Source organism: Neolamprologus multifasciatus, chromosome 23, assembly GCF_963576455.1.
Source record: "Neolamprologus multifasciatus chromosome 23, fNeoMul1.2, whole genome shotgun sequence".
Lineage (NCBI taxonomy): Eukaryota > Metazoa > Chordata > Actinopteri > Cichliformes > Cichlidae > Neolamprologus > Neolamprologus multifasciatus.
Genome location: NC_140460.1, coordinates 27,998,946 through 28,021,410, shown reverse-complemented (window position 1 = coordinate 28,021,410; position 22,465 = coordinate 27,998,946). Strand labels below are relative to the sequence as shown.

Genomic DNA, 22,465 nt, shown 5'->3' with positions numbered 1-22,465 from the left:
TTCTTGTTATTAATTTGGATGAGTTCCCCCAATTAATAATTTCTTTGTCTCACTAAATTACAGTAACGTGCGAAAGTCTTTAGACAGCCTTATTTCTTTGCATTTTGCTAGAAAAATTGGAAATAGCTGCATTGATTAATTGAAATATGCGCTAATATGTGGAAATAAAATATATAAGTTAAAAACAGAGTTTGTGTAAATCTAACCAGTTGAGCTCTGCGGAGGCCAGTCCATGACTGATAGTGTCCACTGTTTCTTTTTCTAACAAACTGTGCTTTAACTGCATTGGTGTTGTCATTGGGATCATTGTCATGATGACAAATTCATCTGTTGGTGGATTAAAGCCTGACGGTACTTTTCTGTGTTCATAATTCATCAGTTTAGACAAGATCTCCAACACCACTGACTGAAATGCCGCATCAAACCATGACAGACCTTCCACCATGTTTTAGAGATGGCTGTAGACCAGGGGGCCACTTGCCACCCACCTCACCCCTACTTGTGGCCTGTATACTGATATGAGGAAATATAATGGAATTTGGCCCTTGAAGTTACTTTTTTGTTAGGGTGGATTTGTTTGTTGTTGAGTCCAATGTTAAAATAAGTTCTTTAAAAAGCCAAAAAAAAAAATGCTGCTAGTGAAACATTTTTCACTAGCAGTCAAAAACTAATGTGTACACTTGCGTCTGCATTTTTTTTTTTAATACGAACAAAATTATAGCGGAAGTGCTGCCACATGTCTGGTCAGAAAGAGAGAACCAATTTGTTTATTTGGTAGTTCAATGAAAGACTTCAGTTAGTTAAGAGTGAGAAAACAAATTTGCGTTCACGTTTGCTGTTTTGTATTGTTATACAATATTTGTATTACTTGAACACTGAAGCAGCCCTCCAATGAGATGACAGTGCCAGCAGTGGCCCACAACTCATTTAAGTTTGAGACCCCTGCTGTGGACACTCACAGCACACTAATAACCTCCTCCATACATACCGACAATGATTTGAATGAAAACTTTCACATTTGGATTTGTCACTCCTTCAGACCTGATGTCAGTGTTTTTCATTCCAGTTCTTCTGTAATGTGGAATACCTCAGCACTCCTACCCCCAACCCCCACCCCTTTCTTTCCTTAAGATTGGCTTCTTGACAGCCAGTCTTTCACTGAGACCATTTCTGATCAGGTTTTAGTGAACAGTCGATGAATCAACCTTAGGGTCCAGATGCATCTCTCAGGTCCTGAGTCAGGTCTTTGCTTTAGTTTTCCTGTTTCTTAAGGACAAGACTTTCAGATATAGTTCATCTGCAACAAGGTCTTGTTTTGTTTTTTTCAGGTATGCCACTTCTTATTTTGTCCACTACTTGTCCAGTTTCCTCATATCTCCATGTGTATATGCAAGAAATAAGAGCAAATTATGTGTTTTTGTGACAGGCTGTACCAACAAAACTGGTTCTTTGTTACTTTGTGGTTCTTTTCCTGTCTGTTTTGTGTAAACACAACACAGGGTCATAACTTGATTTGACCATATTAATGCTTCAGTGATTCATAGGTCAGTGTTAGGTGGTTTAACAAACAAATCATTCCTATGAAAATGGTCAGGCGAAAGAACTGGATTGAAATGAGTGAAAAAGTCAAGACTTTTGAAAGGACTTAAGAAAGCCTGGAAAACTATTGCTCAAGTGCACTTACAAAAATTACAAGAATCTCTGGCTGCTTGAATCAAAATATAAAGAAAAGAGGAGTGGCTAAAGGCTTCTGCACATTTGTCTAAGTCACAGCATTGTATTTTTCCAAGTACTGAAAGAAAGACTTGGGTGTTTACAACTTCTTAGTCCAGACTAAATTCCTTTGAAGTCCTTCTGCGGAGCCAATTCAGTGATTCCAAGAAATTTCCCCATCCACCTTCTTACTCTCTGTATGCCCACCTTCCTCCTTGCCTCGTCTTCCTCATCATTGCGAACATATCCCGCTTCAGTAAGCAGCGGGCTGGTAAGTGGGGATAACGGCTGGACTTCAGCACTCTGTTCAGCACCCAGGACCCCAGTCCTTCCCATTCTCTGCCCATTCACAGAGCCGTTCCCATTAACTGCTACATGAAGACCTCCCAACGAAGACTTCTCTGAACCCGGACTTCCTGAGGGGCGAGAAGAAAAGAAGAATATAGAAAGGGGGGAGAAGCGGAGGTTAGGAATAGAACAAAGAGTAAGAGGAGATGACAAGAAAAGATAAGGGACAGTGTTAAATTTGATACAACGAGAAATTCAGCTTCTACAATGAAATGCACTGCCAACTTGTATTTGTATTTCTTATCATTTAATAGAACATTTAATCATGACAGAATTATTTATTCTGCCAGACACAGCAGTGAAGCAAAAGGTTTCCAGGCTCACTGCACTGTGCACCTAAAAACATATTTAACAAGAAGAAGAAGAATTGTTCAATAATATTGTCTCCAAATAACTCAATTAAACATAAAACAAGAGGATTGGCAATGAATTTCAACACTGGATAATTCTACACAATCAGTTGTAAAGTGTGGTCTAAATGAGCACCTCTCATTTAGACCATACTTTAGGACCAAATGCCACTTGACCAAATGCTACAGTCCACTGACTCTATTCTATTTGCATTCACTTATATGAATGTGAATATGATTAAAGCATAGCTAGAAGGGATGGAGAGAAGAAAAACAGACTGTTAGTAAGGAGCCAACCATTCATAGAGGTTATATCAAGGCATTACATAGGCAAATTAAGGGGAAGAATGATGGTGTGCATAGTGGAGGGCTTTGAACATTTCTGCATATTTCATAGTTCATCAGCAAGCTATCTTTTGCTTCAATTTGCCTACATAAACACCAGAAGGACAGTACAAGACTGATCAGTGTCATTAAATTCACAACCATTTATGATTTAAAAAAAGATCACCTAAACTTTGAGATGCTGGAAGCAGTAAAAGTTAGCCACTTTAACTTTTTACTAAAAAGTTTTGATGATGCCTTAAATGGAGCTGTTGTATAACAGGCATCTGCTCTGAGTAGTTTAAATCTGCTTCTGGCAGCCCTTTATGAAAATGATGGAAAGGGTAAAAAGATAAGTCTACTTCTCACTAATGTGAGAAACACTACAGATGGTAACTACATGGTAACTACATGGTACTAAGTCGTGACTCGTGACTGTATACTTGCCCAGGTGCAAAGTTTCCACAGAGTCCACTTCTATACACCAAACTGAATCATGGATAAAACCACGGCAACCAATGAGTGCAAGTCTGTGTGTGGGGGAATGCTATAACAACACTGACAACCATACAGAAGACCACTAAGAAACTACCACAAAAAACGAACTGAAGCTACAAAACAATAAACGGAGTGGAATCAAGTACAACACTGAAAAAAACAAACAGGCTACGCTACAGACTAACTACCACAACACAAAACACTGGTGGGATCCATGTGACGAGCAGGCAGAGGGTATATAGGTGGGTGTGTGAGGGGCACGGCAGTTCAGCACCTGTTTGTTCTAAAGAAATTCCCAAGTCCCTTTTCTTCTGACAAATGTCATCATTTTTTTGTTTATTGACACTAGTTCACACAATCAGTTACAGTGTTAAAAAGAGAGATTAAAGGGAAAATGGGGGAAGGGGGCCTCAGAGAAGTCACCAAAAAAAAGATTCAGAAGGTGCTTAGTGATGAAAATTTAAAAAAAAAAAAAAGGACAGGTGTGGAGGAATACAAAGTGTTACAGCAGAGACAGAAAAAACAGTGAGTCAATGCAGCTTTAGTCCATTCAAAATCAGCGTGTTAATTTGTAAAGATGCTTATGCAGCTCTTTGACTAGAATGGATGCATGTTCAGTATTTATAATTTCAAATCATGCTACAGTCATTAAAATGAACAAATAAATAGAAAACATGCAAACCCCAACTGCCACCAAGGTCTCCACTTTAACTTTAAAAGAACAGCAAACAAGTGGTTTACACCTTTTAAAAAAAATCATGTAAAAAGAAAAAGATTAACGGATCAAGTGACGCAGCAGTACCCTTGTATACCATTTTAATAATCTAAATTTAAGAAACACTTTGAAAATATGGTTGCTTTCTTGCTCAGACTTAAATAAGAAGACTGAAACCTGTCTAAAAATATGAACTCCGTTAGCTTAACTTAGCTTAGCTTAGTTAGCAACAAGTGAGAAAATCCCTACAAAACCGCAAACTGTCAAGTTATTTTCTATACTTTACAGTTGCTAACAAGTGGACTTTGTCACTTTTAGACAGAGATATGGGGTATGTTTTTTGCTAAGCTAAGCTAACTTGCCACTGGCTGTAGCTTCATATTTTCAACATATATAAATCTTTAGCTTTCAGAAAGACATCAAATATTTCCAAAAGTTTCAAACTATTTCGTGATGCAAACTGATATCATCACAGTGTGTATATATATGTATATATAATCGCCAAAAAAAGCTACAAGGTAGTTTACCTTTCATTTTAAATTAATCAGTCAAATTAACCAAATTTGGCTGCAATTAATTCCATAAATAAACAAAATATCAATCGATCAGTCTTTTACTGCATCTACTTTATATTAAAACTACAAAAACAAGCTTCAGTGGAAGTGACTGGCTTCAAGTGCTACTTGTTGACAGGCAGCGAGACTAAAGACAAGTTGGACTCAACCCCAGTATTCCAGTGTATGCATGTGAATAGCTTCTCACAATACTCTGACTTTCATACCTTAAAAAATAAAATGCCAATATCTCTCAAAGATATCTTTTATTTTGCACTTGCATTATGCTTTAAGCTGAACGTTACTTGTGTCTGTCTACCTTCGCCCTCTCAGTCTCCGTTAAAAGAGCACTGGAGTTGAGTCAGCCTTGTTTTGTCCTCATGCTTGGTGAGGAAACCGCAATGGGTATGAATGGTTTCTAAATATTTAAAAACAAAACAGTGCAGTTGCGAAATCATGAGCGAGGAGCAACAACAACAACAACAATAAACAACAACAAAAAAGGGCTATAAACTGCAGTAAGAAGTATCTGAGTCTAAAAACCTGCAAAGCTATAGGGTTGTTGTTAGGAATGTGTTAAACTGCACCCTCACACATCTGGAACCAGTTTAAGCCCCATGACAGAAACACAGCGTGACAGAGGGAGCAAAAACAGAGTTGAGTGACAGAGTGCAGCAACATCCTTCACCTGGTTAACATGCATTTACAGTACAGAAAGTGAAATGGTGAGAAAACAGTGCTGAAAGACTTTTTTTTCAACCCCTTGAAATAACAACAACAACAAAAAAGAAGCGAGAACATGCTTAAAAACAAACATTTACAAAGAGTGAATCATGAACATTTGATTCAGGTAGAGGCAGCAGGAAACAAAAGGTCATTCAACCTCGGAAGCTGATAAAATCTTGACGACATTCAGTCCAAATTAAGCCACCTTGTAACTTGAACCCCCGATATCAGCAAAACAGTTCAGCTTCCTGAAACTGAATCTACTAACAGTACTGTTGTGTTTGTTGTGCTACAATTTAGGTGCAAAAAGACTGTAATATGCAAGAAGAACCAAACCAGAATGAGAATGAGCAAGCTAAGACACTGATTTAATACAATTTTTGCTTACTCAGTCCATCTGGATGACAGTGCTGACACATGACATCTAAACAAAAGCTCCTTGTGTTGATCTTTAAAGTAATTTCACCTGATACTCAACAGGTTGGCTTATTTTTGTACTGATTTAGTTTATGGGACATTCAAACATTTCCTGCATGTCTCAAGAGAAGCCCACACTTTAATTCACTTCAGTTTGATCCAATTCAGCGTGCTGTAGTGGCGCAGCCAATGACAGAGATGGAGATGGGAAGCCTTCACCAGCAGAAAACAGCATCCAGAGAGGTGAAAGATAACAGGGTTACCTCTGTTTGCGGTTGCAGCGCATGCCTGGGGCCAAGCCGAGCAAAGCAGGACGAGGATGGCGGTCGGTGTGTTTGATTACCGCTGATTGTGTGCATATAAACCGTGACAGAAAGAGAAAGCATAACCATAGAAAGAAATAAAGGCTGAAGAAATCCCCCTAAACCCATCACCAGCCAGCTGAAGTAGCATAAGTGTTGAAATGTAGAGACAAATGGAGCTTCAGCTAGAAAACACAGATATAAAAGATTAGGGTTTCCCTAAAATTGATGCAAACCTACTTCAATTGGTCTAAATACAAAAAGTCATGACCGCAAATATCCAGAATACCATGCAGATCACCCACGACAGACAGACAAATGAACTGAATGCATGAAAAATTGCTCAGAAGACAGGAACATCAGCAGTCGGCTATTTTCCTCCACTGGCAGATCCCAGTAACTCACATAGAAAACACACTTTTCCCAAAGTGTAACACTCCAAGTACAATTCAATCTACTAACTAAATCAAATACACTGTACAGTTAAAGGGGATCAGACCAACTGTACAGAAGTCTCCCCTCCTAGCATCCTATCAAATCCATTTATGAACTTCAGCTATTACCTCAAAGTCCATCTATTGCACCAGACAGTCTGATTTAGAGAAAAAAGCTACACTATAACTACAAAATGGGTGTATGATGCCACAGAAAGGCAGAAAATCTGCTGAGCTTGACAGCTTTTAGAAAGACCAATCAAGTATCACATTTACTACCAAAAAGAAAAAAACTCTTCACACACACTTCTACACCTTAATGTCCCACAAATAAGAAAAAAATGTCTTAATTCTCAACAATGTGGCAAATGCTAACAAGTAAAGTGTGAAGTGAACAAGAATTTTTTGAAAACTTCAAGGTTTTCCTCTAACTTTCTATGAAACATTTCCTTCTGCACATTCAACTACAGTGAATATAAACGTTTCTGAGTTATGGCACGTTGTGAGGAAGCTTTTACCAAATGTATGCTCATTATTTTACCTTTCTTTTTATACAAAGAGCTGGCTGGCTCACAAAAGTGTCAGCTAGCAGCTTACTAAGAAATCTGCATACGTAATTTTAAAAAAGGAGTTTAGAAACAACAGATGTTATTAAAGATTCAATTCGCCATTAGAAAACACACATCTTGTCCTATGTTTACGCTCCAGAAAATACGTTAGACCCTGTGCGTAAGCGTGCTTTATTATAAAAGGTGTAAAGCATCGCAATCAACCATAGTGTTTTCCTTCTATTTCGGTGCTCGTCAGTGTAGCAGGAAGACAAAGCTGTCTCTAAGAAGAAAAAGACGACTTTAAACATCTGTTTATCTGTAACACACTAAATTAACACGTTGTTTTTTTCCTTTTGCCCACTCATGCTCGCTCAACAGCTAAAAACCTGACCGCCTATGTCTTCCTCATTAAAGCGGTAACACCCTTCCTCTTCCTCCTCACCGTCGCCACCCTCCTCCAACTGCAAACTCCCGAAAGAGAACTTGGTGTGAGAGAGCGGGGATGTGCCATTTGAGTTAACCGAAATCATGGAGCTGACGGCGGCTGGGTTGCCGTACATTAAGGGCTGGCTGTACGCACTGCTGCCCGTGTCTGACTCTGTGTCGCTGGTGTCGGTGCCGCTGCTAGTAGACCCGTCGATCATTTGGACCGGCTGGTTTAGAGTGTTGTATTTGTTATTAGACGGGCTGCTGCCGGGCTTTCCCTGACGCCCGAACATCCGCTGCACCGTATTGGACCGTGGCTGACCAGGAACCAGGAGGTTCCTGTCATTGCCGTTGGTCATCACCATTCTACGCTCCAGTGGGGCAGAGCCAGGAGTTTTGGCGTGCACCCCAGAGCGATTGCGGTGGTTAATGGGTGTCGATGTCAGCTGGCTGAGAATGAACGGGTCAGTGTCAGAGCGGTTCCTCATGTTGTTGTTGTTGTAGTACGGTTTAGCCAGATTTGGTGAAGTGCGGTTTGAGGCGATCGGGGAGTAGCTGCCATAGTGGTTTTGTGGATGGGATGATGGCGGGACCGTGGGAGTCTCCACAGGGAGCGCTCCGGGACGTTTACTGAAATAATGCCCGCCGTCATCCCACCGCGAAGCTGAACGTGGCTGACTGTGACCGTTTGTCATCTCTGAGTGACTGAGTGAGTTTGTGCGGTGATGGAAGCTGCTGATCACCGGGCTGGAGCACTGACTGCGTGTCCCGGTTCCTAATGGACGACCCAACACTGCACCTCGCTTGTCTCGCCCCTGAAAGATCTCATCTAACAGCGTGCTGTGGAGCGGGAGACGCCCATTTGTCAAAACGTCCTCATCTGTTAGCTCGTGACTCACATTAAACTTGTTACACACAGGAGACTGATTTACAGTGTTCCTGTTACCCTGCATGCTTTGCTGCTGCTTCCCCACCATACCCTGCTGCATCAGCCCTTGGTGATTGGTGTGATAGAACCCATTAACAGCCCCAAACAGCCTCCCAGCTTGCCCCCCATTTCGACCAGGACTACCCAAGTGCCTACTATAAGCACAAGGCTCATCCTCATTGCTGTCATTTGCATTGCTGTGACCCCGGGTAGCCCTGTTGTTCTTTGTCACATCACATTCACTGTCTATGTCGCTGCAGTCTATGTAAGGAATAGAAGAGCTGCTGCCTTTGTTTGCCCTGCAGGATGGACCTGGGTTGAGGAGCTGCGTGTCCAGTACTGATCCCGCAACGTGGTGGTTCTGTCGGGGCTGAGTCGGGTCTGAGCCAGGCGCTGCCGGTAGGCCATGAAGACCGTTGGTGGGGGGCGTGACCGCCTGTGGCTCCTCCGAACCATTAGGTACAGCCAGATGGCTCAATCTGTCTGAGTCAGGCTGGTCTGCTAACGGGATCGACGTGGCACTCTGCAAATAACAAGAGGGGAGAAAACACAGAACGTGGAGAGAAGATGGAATGAAAGATTAAAAGGGGGGAATAATAAAGGATAAAACTGTTATTTATTTGGGCTCTATTACAGGGACAGCCTTAGAGCAAGCACTCAGTTACACATTTTCACTCCCTGGAACGGCATGGGTACATAAGCTTTGTAATCACAGCTCCAGATGTAAACAAAGATGCTGAGGAGTGATTTTTAAAAAAAGAAGAAGAAAAAAAAAGCTTGTTAATTATCGTGTGGTTGTGTTTCGGCGTTTTCTAATGCAGTTCCAAGTAAAGGTAAACATATTTCTCCCTCTGGTTTTCTACTGTACATTCCCTCACACTATTTTGGTAGTTGACATTTCTGAGTCCATACATTTACGCTCTGACTATTATTCTTTATACTGAGGCAATGATTGTTATTCTCTCACTGATTAATTCAAAACACTTGTGGGTTGAGTTAACCTGACATGTAGTTAGATTTCTCAGGAGGTGCCCATCAGGTTATGGCATAGACTGAAGGATAAAAAACAAGCCTGAGCATGTCTAAGAGTGAGAGCCAATGTCAGCCCCCAATGTTGATTTAGTACCTAAATACGGAGCTACTTCAACAACCGCTCACAAAACACAGTACTTGATATGCAAGAAAACTATTCCTGCTGAAAGTGTAAAAGAAACTCATATTGCTCATTGAGGCAAAGATAGCAGGATATGCTAGCAGCATGAGGTGTGAACGTAATGCCAACCAAAAACTCCAAGCACCCATGGATGGAAAGCAGGGCTTTAAGCAGCTGACTAAAAAGCTTGGCCAAAGATACAACATCCCAGGGAGAAAATAAAACATTTGTCAGTTTAATTGTGTGACAGTATTGTGCAGTTCCTGAAGAGTTTCAAGGTTTAGTTACTTTAGTTATTGTTAAACTAAAACGGTAAGCAGTTATTTTATACTTTTTATAACATACTGCTACTTTCTCATCAGTAACGACCAGCTCCTAACACAAACACAACTCCAACACCAAGCAAGCTAAAGTTAGCCCGCTAGCTGCTACACTGGGAAATAGCTTTGTTACCAGGTAAAGCAATGTTAGCCAACAGGAAGCATGTGTGTATTGTTCAGCTTGGTTTCCCAAAGAGTTTCTGATCTTACACTAAAGTAAAAATACCAGGACTGCCAAAATTTAAAAAAAAAAAACTAAATCAAGCATAGATAACACTACTTTGTCAAAGGCCAGAAATTGATATAAAAACGCAAACATCTTTTTCAAGTAATGCAACAAAGACTAACTGCCTCAACTATACGTGTCTAATTCTGACTGTGCATGCAATAGCACAATATAACAGTGCAGTGTAGTTTTGTATGCGCTGTTTTGGCTCATGCTTTTTTGCATAAACACTAACCTGCTAATGGTTGTGGGTGTCATTAATAATGGGTTTCTAGAAAAGTTTTAAGCTTGCATTACCTCTTTTGGCACGTGTGATCTTGTGGAGGCAGACTGAGGGGACATGTTGCTGTTGGACAGGATCTTACTGTGCTTCCTGAAAAAAAACAAACAGGGAAACAGATGAGATTATACCATATACGACTAATCAGCAAACCGAGAAATTAGATTACATTTAACTTCAGTAGCTTGGCTCAGTCTTGGTAAAACGAAGGAGGAACACTACACCTTTCAAATGGAACTTTCTTGGGCTCGGAGTCTTTAACGTAATCAAAGATTTGCTTCTGGGTTCGACCACTGCAGGTAGAGGACACGGAAAGAAGACCAGTTGATACGAAACCAAAATATTTTAAAAAGAGTTCACTTTCAGTCTCTTTTTTCTTTCCTCTTCTTACCTGAACCGGAATGAGGATCCTCGGGTGAAGAGGATGGGCTTGGGTTTTGGTTTGGGCTCCTCAAAGAGTCTGAAGAAGGCATGGTACTCGACACAGATCTTCCAGAAAACCTTACAGCAGTCCCTGCTGGCCATGGCAAACTCCAGCGTGTCATGGTGGGCATTCTGCTGGGAGGATACAGCGACAAATATAAGCACAGAAAGCAGAAAGAGAAAAGGCGAGGCAAGAAAAGAAAGGAAACGTCGCATGAACTTACAGTGGGGTCGGCTCTAAGCTTGATTAGGAACCTTTTACGTTTGAAGCTGAGTTTACGGATCTTGGACCAGTTGAAAGAGTTAATTTTTGTGTTCCCCTGAATACAGAAAAAATCTGAATCAGTTAAGACAGCACAAGCAAAATCGAAAACAAACCCAAAACTACCAGGCGGTACATTCCTTACCGGATGAGTTGGGTGGAGGCTTACCACAAAACGTCAGGAACCAATTAATCAATTTGTCACATCAGCTAAATTTTAAAAGATCTCAGCACTCTTTGAAGATGTGGCAGAAAAAAATCAGGGCAGTGAAACAGCGCAGACTGGACTTAATTGGGGTCAGCCTGGTCAAAAGAGAGTGCATCCACTGTTCTATGGCATGTTTTGTGTGTTATGTTTGAGAGTGTCAGGTCAGAGCACCATTAAAAAACATCAAATGCTGCCTGAACTGCAGCCGAGCAGCAGCAACCATCTGTTAATTGCTGTGCCAAATATCTCGGTGTTGTCAGTGGAAAAAACCTTCCACCTTGAGTTGAGGATACTATGATACTAAGACTAAGACTCCCTCCCTTCTTTCTTCTATAAAATATCTAAAGAATTTACAACTCATACAAAACATATTTGTCAGCCTTGTTAATGTCTGTCGAAAAACCGTTGGTGTTCACCTAGAAAATATCGATTTTTAGCCAACCGCCCCACCCAAGCCCCAGAAACCTTTTATGGCCCCTACTTATTGAAGATTTTACCTGGAAAACCAGTACCCCACTGTTTGCTACAGCCAGGCTGAGTTTAGTACCCTCGCGGTCCTTTGCCGGGTGTAAGCGAACACCATACATCTCTAACCGCCGTGCGATTTCAAGCAGCTGATAGTCCGACTCTGCTGGCGTCTGCCCGCTGTGGAGAAGAGAGATGCATCAAACTATCAGCGATCAATCAGCAGGTCATTTAAGCCATTCGTCTTAGTTAGTGTTCTAGACTTGCTGTCAGTGTGTAAGAAAATCAATTCCTCTAACCAAGAGGTAATGAGTCACAGCTTAAACTGTGCATCTCAGGGGCTAAACAAGCATCTATTCTGGGTATACTGAGAATTTAAAAACATGGGTCAGCCTTAAAATACACTGCGGCACCCACAGAGGGGAGGAAGAAATCAGCCACAAAAGCCACACAAAGTTTGTTTCCTCACAAAATCTGAAAATAGCTTCCTGTTTCCTGTATAAGCGGCTGAATTGGCCATTTCCTTCCTGTGTCGGCTAAGGGGAGGGTGAAAGATTGAAGGGAGGCAAGGTGGAGAGGAGGGGGGGGTGAGGGGAGAACGGGTGTGCGGTGCACGGTGTGACGGTGACTGATGATCAACAAGTTTGTTTTTCAGCTCTTATTCAATTCAATTCAATTTTATTTATATAGCGCCAAATCACAACAAAAGTCGCCTCAAGGCGCTTCATAGATTATTGGTGGATAAGGGAGGGTTTTGCATGTCCAGAAAAGAAGGGAAAACATTTCTCATTTATTTATTTGCTGCCAGCAGCATGGAAATGAAATACATGATGTGTGTGTGTGTGTGTGTGTGTGTGTGTGTGTGTGTGTGTGTGTGTGTGTGTGTGTGTGTGTGTGTGTGTGTGTGTGTGTGTGTGTGGTCCCAGGGGCACAGTAGGAGTGCCAAGTGGTATGTTTGCAGATAGGCAGCTCTGCAGGGGAGAGATTTAGAAGTGTGTGAATGTGAGTGTGTGCTGACTGTTGAGGTTAGAAGATAAACCTCTCTGCAGGAGGGAGACTTATGGGTGTGTGTTTGGGGGGTGTATATTTGAATAAACAGATAAATATCTTTGCATTGCAGACTGGAATTATGCGAGCTTGGTGTGTGTTTATATATGACAAACATATCTCTCCTGACACCTCTGAGCTTGCCACCTAGAAACTGATCTGTACCTCAGCTCAGTATTGTTTTCTAAGCAAGGATAATCTTGCTGTTTGCAGGTAAACAGCGCTGCTTTGGTACTGTTAGAATGACCTGAATTGTTAATAACCTCTTGACATTCATGCTAACATACTGTGAAACTGGTGGCGTTTATGTTTGTGATTACTAAAGGCTTCCTCCCCCCATGAATCATGTATACACAGACCTATGTTCACTTAATCCTCCAAAGCTGATCAGATTTTAAAGCCTTTATATTAATTTCAGATAATGCAGCTATGTTGGAAGTCAATCATGATCCGGTGGGAAAGGGAAACGTGAAGAGAGGAAGAAACATTAAGGATCATGATAACCATTATTTGTCAGAATTTTGTAACTCAAGTAGTTTGATCTTCTAGTAAAATAATTGATTCATAAGGAGACTTGATTGTTTTTTAGATGACCTAAAGGCAAACCTGAAAATTAACCGGCTCAGAAACAGGTTATGTTCCAGATAAGAGCTCATCAGGCATGACATCACTGCCTACTGAATAATCAATTCTCTGGAAAACAGCATCACTTCCTGGAAAATCTCTCAGAGCTGTGAAAGGACAGTAGGAGGGTCTAAGGTTTTTCCATAGTGTCTGATGTGTTTGTGTTTTCCTGATGCAACTTTATTTAATTTCAACTTACAATAATTTTAGTGTCACATGTGTGTTAATATCCGATCCTAAAACAGGCCATGTATTTGTAGTAATAGACACTATATCAAATCAGCGTGCAGTCTATACACATATGGTTGAATTTGCTTTTTAAAATTGTATTTAACTTAGGTTGCTCTCAGACGAACCCCTGTGTTATCTGCTTATCCATCTGATAACCACTTCTGTGTGACTGCTTAACCTGATTGCTGATAAGTGAAGATGTATTACAGGAAGATACCCTGGGGATGCTGAACTTGCAGGGCCCCGTCTGAGCCTCATGCTCTCTCTCCTGACTTAGATACTACTCTTAATAGTTGACTCCAATCAGCAATCAGGTTACTCTTTAGTTGTTTTGACCCATATTTCTTTGTTTTTGATGGTAACAGCAGGTGTTCTCCCTGCTTTCATTTTATTGATAATAACTGTTTTGTTTTTTCTTCTTAGTCTCCTTATTTAACTTGGGCACTTTTATTGTTACTGCCCCGCATCTCAGGCCGGCAAAGTATAGAGTAAGAGAGCATGAAGGCTATGAAGTTAGTAAGACATGGTAGAGCAGCCGGGTGTGTACACGACTTCCACATGGGAGAGTGGGGTTTGAATCCCATTCAAGTTACTGGGAGGGGCTGAAAACTTACATTGGTTGCCATTTTTTGACACTGTGCAGATTAAACCCATGCTGATTCCCACAAAGCATAGAGAAAACCCTGAATTCACTGGAACCCACATCTAATACGCAATCCATGTGTGGACTTGCACACGAGATAACTCACACATGCTCGCGGTGGCAGTCTATGATCTCGTCTCTAATGGCGTCTTGGTCGGGCAGATACTTATTGTGAAGGAGGTGCTGCCAGCTCTGGGTCTCATCGAAGTCTCCGATCTCAGCTGGTGGAGGGAAAAGAAAATGGATATTTATTTAAAGTGAGGACGAGAAAGGTTAGGAGCTGATTAAAATAAAGATGCAGAGTGTTGAGGAAAAAAAGAGTTAAACGGTCTTTTCCTCATCCACACACCAACCTTGGCCACTCTGTTGTAGATGAAGTGTGCTGATGCATGCGTCCCCATCTATTTTATACCAGCAGTAATAACCCCCATATACTGTACCGCCTGCAGGTGCACATACGGGCTGAGCACTGACAGTTGCCATGACAACTGAGCAATATCCTTCAGTATACAGCGCTGTACCTTAGCAGCATCTGAAAGACGGAGTCAAGATCCTATATCCTTCATCCAGTGGTCGTTGTGACGAATCCAGACCATAAAGTCTGCATCCTGTAGACGACCACATGCTCACACTTCATTCAACTATAACACTTACAATTATAAATGAGCGATGATAGAGATTATAATGCTATGGTGGTTCCCATTAGTATTACTGTAAGTGTTGAAGGAGGCTGTTTTGTATTTATGTTCTTTGTCATTTACTTGGTATAAACCACAGTAAGTGGTGCTGAAATGACCCCCACGGGGAATCTCTGTAATGAATCTGTTGATTTACAGTCAGTCATCTACATAAGCAAAGCATTTACATTATAATAGAACCTTCACAGAGGCCAAAGATCTTTTCAGACAAGGAAATTTTAGTAACTATTAAAAGCTATCTGCATATGAATATGCCGTATCTGCAGGCAACTGACCCCTCAGATTTAAGCAAGCAAGAGGGGCCATATCTGGTGAAATGCAGTCAGCTACTGTCTGATGATGAGCAGATTGTCAATGCGTACCCATTGACAGATGACAGCGAAAGCCCCAAAATATCAGCAGTGTTCCCGGAGGCACCAAAGGATAGCTGATGACTTCAGAGACGGTGAAGAATCCAACACCACTCAACATGAAAAGCATTTACCGGGTGGCACAATGGCCTTTAGCCTGGCATTTGTCATGTGATGAACGAAAGGAAGCTGTGAGTAACAAGAGTGCTCTTTCCTGCCTTGAAAGGCTCCATCACTTCCACCCACTTTGCTGCTAAAGCGTTAATGAATAACCCAAGTAACCAGTGTGTGGTAATCCAATAATACAGGATCCTTTTTCCTCTTATATTACAGATTTCTGCCTTCTTATTCGCTCCGACAGCTCTCAGACATCAAATTACGTTCAGGCTCAAGTTTAATTTATTCCCGTTTAATTTGCATACATGCTTTTTGCAAAGCATGGATTTTAATTTCTTCTTTTTCCCCCCCTCTACACTGATGCAAATTAAAAATTAAAGTTATACGAATCAATACAGCTACTGTGATTATTAATGATTACCCCGAACTGTGAAGGCAAAAAGGAACCTCAACAACCTCTGAATATTTTAATTAATTGTTTTCCAGTCATTGACTGCTGTTATGATTTGATGACATTCACAGCATGTCAAAATCATCCAAAAAGGGACTCGTTTGTGTGCTTCAGCGCCCTCCAAACATCAGATTCTTGAATACTTTTCGTGTTAAAACTCACACTGAATAATGTGGGAGACCATGAGAGCGGCGCTCGTGTCGTTGCAGATCAGACGACCACAGGCCAGGTCGCGTTTAATCTGTAGAGCAAACAGATACCTGGAGGAAAAATAAACAAACAAACAAACAAACAAAAAAACAGAGAGATTGTGGGGATGGAGGAAAAGGAAGATAAAAAACAGAAGTTGGAATGGGAGAAGTTACAGGGGTTAAAGCACACTCCATAAACGCAGCAACTTACAATGTTAGAGACAATCTCATAACCATTAAAGTGATGGCATTTAGAGAGAAACCCTGTGTATGCCTGCTGCTTTGCATCTACTACCTTTAAACTGACCCTAATTGTGGGTTTTGTTAATCATTATACAGGCGGCTACTTACACCATGATGAGGGCTTAATGAGAGTCACAGACACAAGCATGTGCACCCGTGTATGCACATGCTGCCGGGCTGTGATGTCACATTTTAATTAAGAAAGCCCAACAACGACAGTGGGAGGCTTAATAAAAAGAAAAAAGCCTGTAGGCAACATCACCCTGTAGGAGCACGCCAGGATTCATTGTAAACGGCATCACCGGAAAAAGTATTCAAGGTCCGCATGTTCATCTCCCACAACATTTAAACCTGATTCACTGCCTTTCTATTCACTGTATGTGGGCAAACAGTTGACTGCATTCAGAGTGAATCCATGTGAGAGTGTGATCAATGATCTGCGGCACCTGTTAATGTAAAATCCAATTCAACTGTTTTGCTGCGTGATTACCTCGCTAGCAAAGTTAATGAGGCTTTCAGTGCAGAATGTTATTACACAAGAAAGCTGCACTTATTTAGACTGAAAAACATCAGGTCAATCCAGCGGCCTTGACCATACTGGAGTAGCACTGTTATTGGGGGCAGATCCCATTTATGATTTCAATTCAATTTATTCTCACCCCCTGAAGAGAGAAGGTACATAATCAGATCACTTGTGATGGTAGGTAACTACTCGATAAGTAAAAACTTTATACTACCCACAATTTTTCCATGGATTGTCTTCAAACTTCACAAGAATACACAAGCCTTTATATCAGGGGTCATGATGACCAAGGTTGACTAAGCATTAAACCTGATCTTTTTGTTAGCACCCAAGGTCAAAGCTTTTGTTGTTGTTGATATGCTCTCTCGAGTGCTCTGGTTTATACAGCACCAAAAACATAAATGTCACACAAACGGTTGGGGGTGAAGATTCAGTAATCAGCAGCTAATAGGAGGTTAACAGCTTGATATACACACAAGGAAGCCTTTCTTCCATCTGTGCTTACATTACTCATCAAAGGAAACACTGACAGCGGCAACACTGTGGGAGCCAAACAAAAGGGGAAAAGAAACAACTATGTGTCTACTTCATGTTCGTCCACTGACACAATCAGAGATGATATGAGGTCAGTGGAATAATCTCTCCTACTTTTATCTACAGTGAGCTGATGACAGGAATCAATAGTAAGATGTAGGATTTCACTACAGTGGGTATAACTATAACTTTATTTCTACAGATAACTTTAGTGCTTCCTGATTTGCCATCATCTCAAATTAACCCTCTCAGGCTCAAATTAAACTTTTTGTTGCTAATGCACAACCAGGTCCTGCAGTGGTACTTCTGAGTAAAAAAACCTCAAAAATATGTATGTGGGGTAATCAGGTTGTTAGTTTTTAACTGTTGCAAATCGGCAACGCCTGCCTCGAGAGGGTTAAGCCCAGCTGGGTAGGAGTGTCAGCACCATGGGAAAAATGTGGAAGGTCTGATAATTGTCCTATTTATGTTTTAGCCAAGTGACCAAGAATTTCTGCTGTAGTGTGTGTCCTAAATCAGCTCCGACAAACAGAAACAGTCCAGAAGGGTCCCGCTAGGCTCCGTCACACTAAACTAAACAAGAAGGCGGACTTGATGGTCTGCAGATAACGCTACACTTTCTAAACAAGTATGTTAAAAGGACACAGGGAATAGGTGGGAATCAGGACCAAAAAAGGAGATCGGTTTTCCAGATAAAATGCATCTTCCAGAGTTAAACTATGAATAAAAGGCCAGAAGTGGTCAGAGCATTCATCTTCTTTGACTTCCTTTCAGCTGGCTTGGAATACCAGAAGGTTTATTGAGCCTTGTTCCCAGATGACAAAAATATGTTTGGGTCCAGAAAAGACAAAACGGCTTATTTGATGTCAGGCATATAATTGTGTTATAAATGCTAAGGGTCTGACCAAAAACAACAACAGGCAGACAACAAGAAATATACAAGACTTCTGCCTCATGTTTGGATGCAGCTGTAAATCATAAATTGTCCTTAAAAATTCCTGGTGAAGGACTGAAATCACGCTGACCAGACAGGAAACCAAATGCTGAACAGCATGTCTTTTAATTTGGGAGCTTCTTCTTCAGATAGGTGTGGTTTCTGTGCGGGGAAGACCTACCGAGTCAGCTCCTCCATGAGCTGCGTGTGGTCAGGAGGGAAGAACTTCACCACAAAACGAAGGATGGTGTTTTTAGGCCCTGGAGGAGGGAAATAACGGGATGTGGTTAGGAAGAACGAGACAGAGTGGAGAGATGCAGAAAGGCTGCAGAGGAAATATCCGTTTACTACTATTAGTGGGAGTGTCTAATGTCTGAGTTAAGAAGAGTTTGGATTTGTGTTTAAGTCTGAAGCACAGAGGCGTTTGAGGGATGAAAGACGAGATGGGATCTGAGAGTGACTTACGTCTGATCTGCTTCAATGTCGGCTTCAAAAGATCCAGCCACACCTGCGGGCATCAGGGAACAGCTTTACTTTCATTAGTGTCTTAAAGACGGATACCTGATTTTCATCTCTAGCTACAAAAATGATTCATTTTCAACTAATGTGCATGTTTGTTCCAGCTGTGAGAAAAGGGATCATTTCACTGGAAATATTAAAGACTTTAGTGAAACCTGAGGTCCTACGTGTAGCACACATCACCTGATAATTACTAACCTTTAAACTCCTGTATCTATTTATTTTATCTCATTTATTTTCCTTCAAACGGTTCAGTTCAGGTTTCATGGGTCCACAGTTCATAATAATCCCCAAATCTGCTGGACACTTACTAAAAAGAGAGCTATTTTCTGCTATAATTTGTTAATAGAAGGAAAAGCAGAATTTCTTTCAAAGAAAATATGTTAAAACTATTATATCAATTATGTATTAAAATAACATATATTCATTCTTCTCCTGTTTAAAAAAAGCACTGAACATTTGCTTTGGACATTTTTTAATGTGCATTTACTAAATGACTGGTCCATGCTCATGCTACAGTAGTGTTTGGTCTGTGACTTTAGTCCACTGTTAGGTGGCTGCCAGGCAACATGACATGTCATCATATATCATACATAATTCAAGGTTTGTGGAAATAATTCAGATGTTGCTGAAATGATATGATGCTTTTTGCAAGGCACATACTCCTGCATCAGTGCTACAAATGCACAAACTTAGCAAAACATTGTCACCAAAGCATGATGCTAGGCAACATGATTCAATTTTTGTGGATATAACTTACATATCACTGTTGTGAAATTAAAATAATGTGAGGCTTATTCAAGGTGTTACAGTGCCTAAATGCTACAAACGGGTCATCTTGACTTGCTCATAGGTGGTTACCAGGCAACAAGATTATGTTAATATGTTTTGATATAGATAAGAACTTTCAGGGGTCTAAGATGTACCTGTGTGCCAGTTTTGGCTGCTCAACTCCCGATGGTGTAGGAGGAGCTCACAGATACTGGGTGAAACCAGTCTTTTTTATTTCTATAACAAATGCCAAGAGAAAGGAAAGTGAAAATACCCAAAAAAAGTCCTTATTTGGGGTTTAGCAGTAGCTGAAGCTCAGAACTGTATTAGCACAAAAGATACCGTTGAATATGATGGCAGTGTTATGATGGCTACGTTGTAAGCAGATTCAGTGTGAGTGTCTTTGATATATAGCAATGTTTCAATGCGGGCAATCTGCTTGACGGACAGCCTCATATGTTATGTGCATGTGGGTCTGTTTTCTGAGTATTTGTCTTGACAAAGTTGTAATCATTTCTTCAGCATTACATCATTTGTTCCACTGATCCACTTCAAAACAACAGCTCTCATGCCCGAGGCACTGGTAAGCACAGCGACTGCCTGTGTTTAAATACATTAAAGAGCTTGTGTTCATGTGTTTCGACAGACTGGATCAGTCCATCTCTGAGTTATAGAATTACTGTTGTCTTGCAGCAAAATTCTTCTTTATTACAAGTTTTTTAAATTTAATTAATTGCATTAATAGAAAGTGAAGTAAACAAAAGGATTAAAACTATAGACAGCCCCAGTAACATACAGCAAGTCTACAAAACACTATAGAGCGAGCTGCTGCTTTTTGGAGCATAGAAAACCTAAATCCAGGCTCATTTATATCTGAAACACTTCTCACACAAGAGTGGTTACAGAACAAGAAAAATATTTTATTTATTTGTGAAGTTTCTCTCCCTTGCTCTCTGTTTCACCATGTCCTCAGCCTACCTCCACACACACACACACACACACACACACACACACACACACACACACACACACACACACACACACACACACACACACACACACACACACACACCTACACACACCTACACACACACACACACACACAGCAGTGTGATAAAGCTTTCCCAAGTGTTTGTTAATATAAAAAAGAAGAGCATGACTTTCTTTCACGTTTGTCTTTGACAAACAAAAGAGTGCCAAGGGGGAAACACAGAATGCGAAGTTTGTTGCAGAGTTTCCCTAAGGCACCACACACGCTGTGTACCCATGTGATTAAAGCTAAAGTTAGCTTGTGGCAAATGAGAAGGAAGTTTTAATTTGAGACATTTTCATAGTTAGCATAGATAAAAAAAATGGGTTTAAACAACGAAATGAGCTAGAAGTACTTAAAAGTACTCCATGGTGCAATATGTGTGCATCTTACTGTCATCTTCCGCTGGTCCTGGTACTCCAGTCCAAAATAGTCTCCCTCAACCAGGTTGAGATGGGCACAAACCAGGTCAAACAGCACTTTGCCTGGTGAACGTTGCTAGAAGAGGAAAAAAAAAAGATTCAAATAAAGGAAACTGAAGAACACAGCTGGCCAGAGGAGGAAAGTCAGGTGCATACATCAGGCGACTGCTGATAATGGAATTGATTTTTCAACTTTAAAGTGCCTTAATATCAGAAGTCTCCACATTTATCTTTTATCTTTCAATAGAATATCTCAAAAGATTGTGAGTGGTTCCAGTTTTCTAAAACTTCTCATCTCACCAACAAACAGCCGACCTTTAACCTGATGTGAAGCCTCAGGCTGACGTCTAATGAACAGTTTGAGGTCGGAGATTAGCTGGAAGCATTGAGAAATAAGAAAAATGCCTCAGGAGAAGTGTGCAAGTGAGTAGCAACACAACACCATCAGCTTTGCTCTGTTTAATGATGAACTGGCAGAGGAGGGGAAGCACTGTTCAATTAGTTTGCTTCATCAGTAGTACAAGCCTCATGAATCTGAGATTCACTGGATTCCACCAAAAAACATGAGAGCCAAACGTGAGGCTAAAATAGTCAGGCACGGAAACCCAAAATTAGCCCAGAATCATTTTCTCTATGCAGTTCACTACCCTGCCATTCTGCATAGCTGTTGAAAAGTTACAGCGTACTATTATGCATTCTTAAGTTGCTCTAGTTAGGTTAATATGCAGTTAGAAAGGCACACATTCCTTACTTTGACAGGCACACACAACCAATGACACATATTCATCTAAATCATGAGAACTGCACTTTAAGTCAACACTTCATGCTTTACTAGGAGTCAAAACATAGAGCGTGGATGCTCTTAAAATCGGGAGAAGGTAGTGGGTATGCGCATGTGTGTGTGTGTGTTTAATGTCCATTTCTCTCTGCAATGATGGTTTGATCATTTTCCTACACCAGCAACAAATATTCCCAAGAAAATTAAAAGAAAAGAAAAAAAAGGGAAGGGCAAAAAGTAAAATCCAAAGTAAAAGAGCAAAATTGAAAAATGGGCTCCAAATTTATACCCAACACACTTTCAAAGTTTACTTAATTTCCTTCCAATAATTCAATTCAATTCAGCCTTATTTATAGAGCAAAAAATTACAAAAAAAAAAAACAGTCGCCTCAAGGAGCTTTCTAATGTAAGGTACAGACCCTTCAATAATACAAAGAAAACCCAGACAATCAAATGACCGTCAATGAGCACTTGGACACAATGGGAAGGAAAAACTCTCTTTTCACAGGAAGAAACCTCCAGCAGAACCAGGCTCCGGCGGGGGGGAGGGGCATCTGCCACGACCATTATTAAGTGCTGAGCGCCAACATCATTTTGCAGTTAAAACATCATCCTGCAGCAACAACATCACAGTTTGTGGAGGAATTTCTATTTTTCTGTTTCAAATCTTTGAGATTCTGTCTTGTTAGTGTGAATTAATTTGTTGCAACAGTTTGACCAATAAATAAACAGTTAT

At 40.8% G+C, this 22,465-nt stretch overlaps 1 protein-coding gene and 1 long non-coding RNA gene across 6 annotated transcripts in view; both read right to left on the bottom strand.

The window, feature by feature from the left end:
- LOC146491871 (FERM, ARHGEF and pleckstrin domain-containing protein 1-like) overlaps window positions 1–22,465 on the bottom strand; it is an 83,297-nt gene that overhangs the window by 27,723 nt on the left and 33,109 nt on the right. For 4 of the 5 annotated variants that reach the window (XM_085150470.1, XM_085150469.1, XM_085150468.1 and 1 more), the window contains exons 3-14: window positions 20,923–21,027; window positions 18,675–18,717; window positions 18,391–18,469; window positions 15,947–16,044; window positions 14,275–14,389; window positions 11,656–11,803; window positions 10,913–11,008; window positions 10,657–10,823; window positions 10,490–10,558; window positions 10,283–10,358; window positions 8,599–8,809; window positions 1,921–2,129 (exon numbers count right to left, since the gene is read on the bottom strand). In XM_085150470.1, coding sequence (XP_085006596.1) covers window positions 1,921–2,129; window positions 8,599–8,809; window positions 10,283–10,358; window positions 10,490–10,558; window positions 10,657–10,823; window positions 10,913–11,008; window positions 11,656–11,803; window positions 14,275–14,389; window positions 15,947–16,044; window positions 18,391–18,469; window positions 18,675–18,717; window positions 20,923–21,027 — 1,416 coding nt within the window. The remainder of the gene's footprint in view (window positions 1–1,920; window positions 2,130–8,598; window positions 8,810–10,282; window positions 10,359–10,489; window positions 10,559–10,656; window positions 10,824–10,912; window positions 11,009–11,655; window positions 11,804–14,274; window positions 14,390–15,946; window positions 16,045–18,390; window positions 18,470–18,674; window positions 18,718–20,922; window positions 21,028–22,465) is intronic. The other variant, XM_085150472.1, reaches the window with a different exon arrangement.
- LOC146491872 (uncharacterized) lies at window positions 19,042–20,916 on the bottom strand. The gene is made up of 2 exons (XR_014872267.1): window positions 20,578–20,916; window positions 19,042–20,477 (listed from the first exon to the last, which is right to left on the bottom strand). It is a non-coding gene; the product is annotated as an uncharacterized LOC146491872 (long non-coding RNA).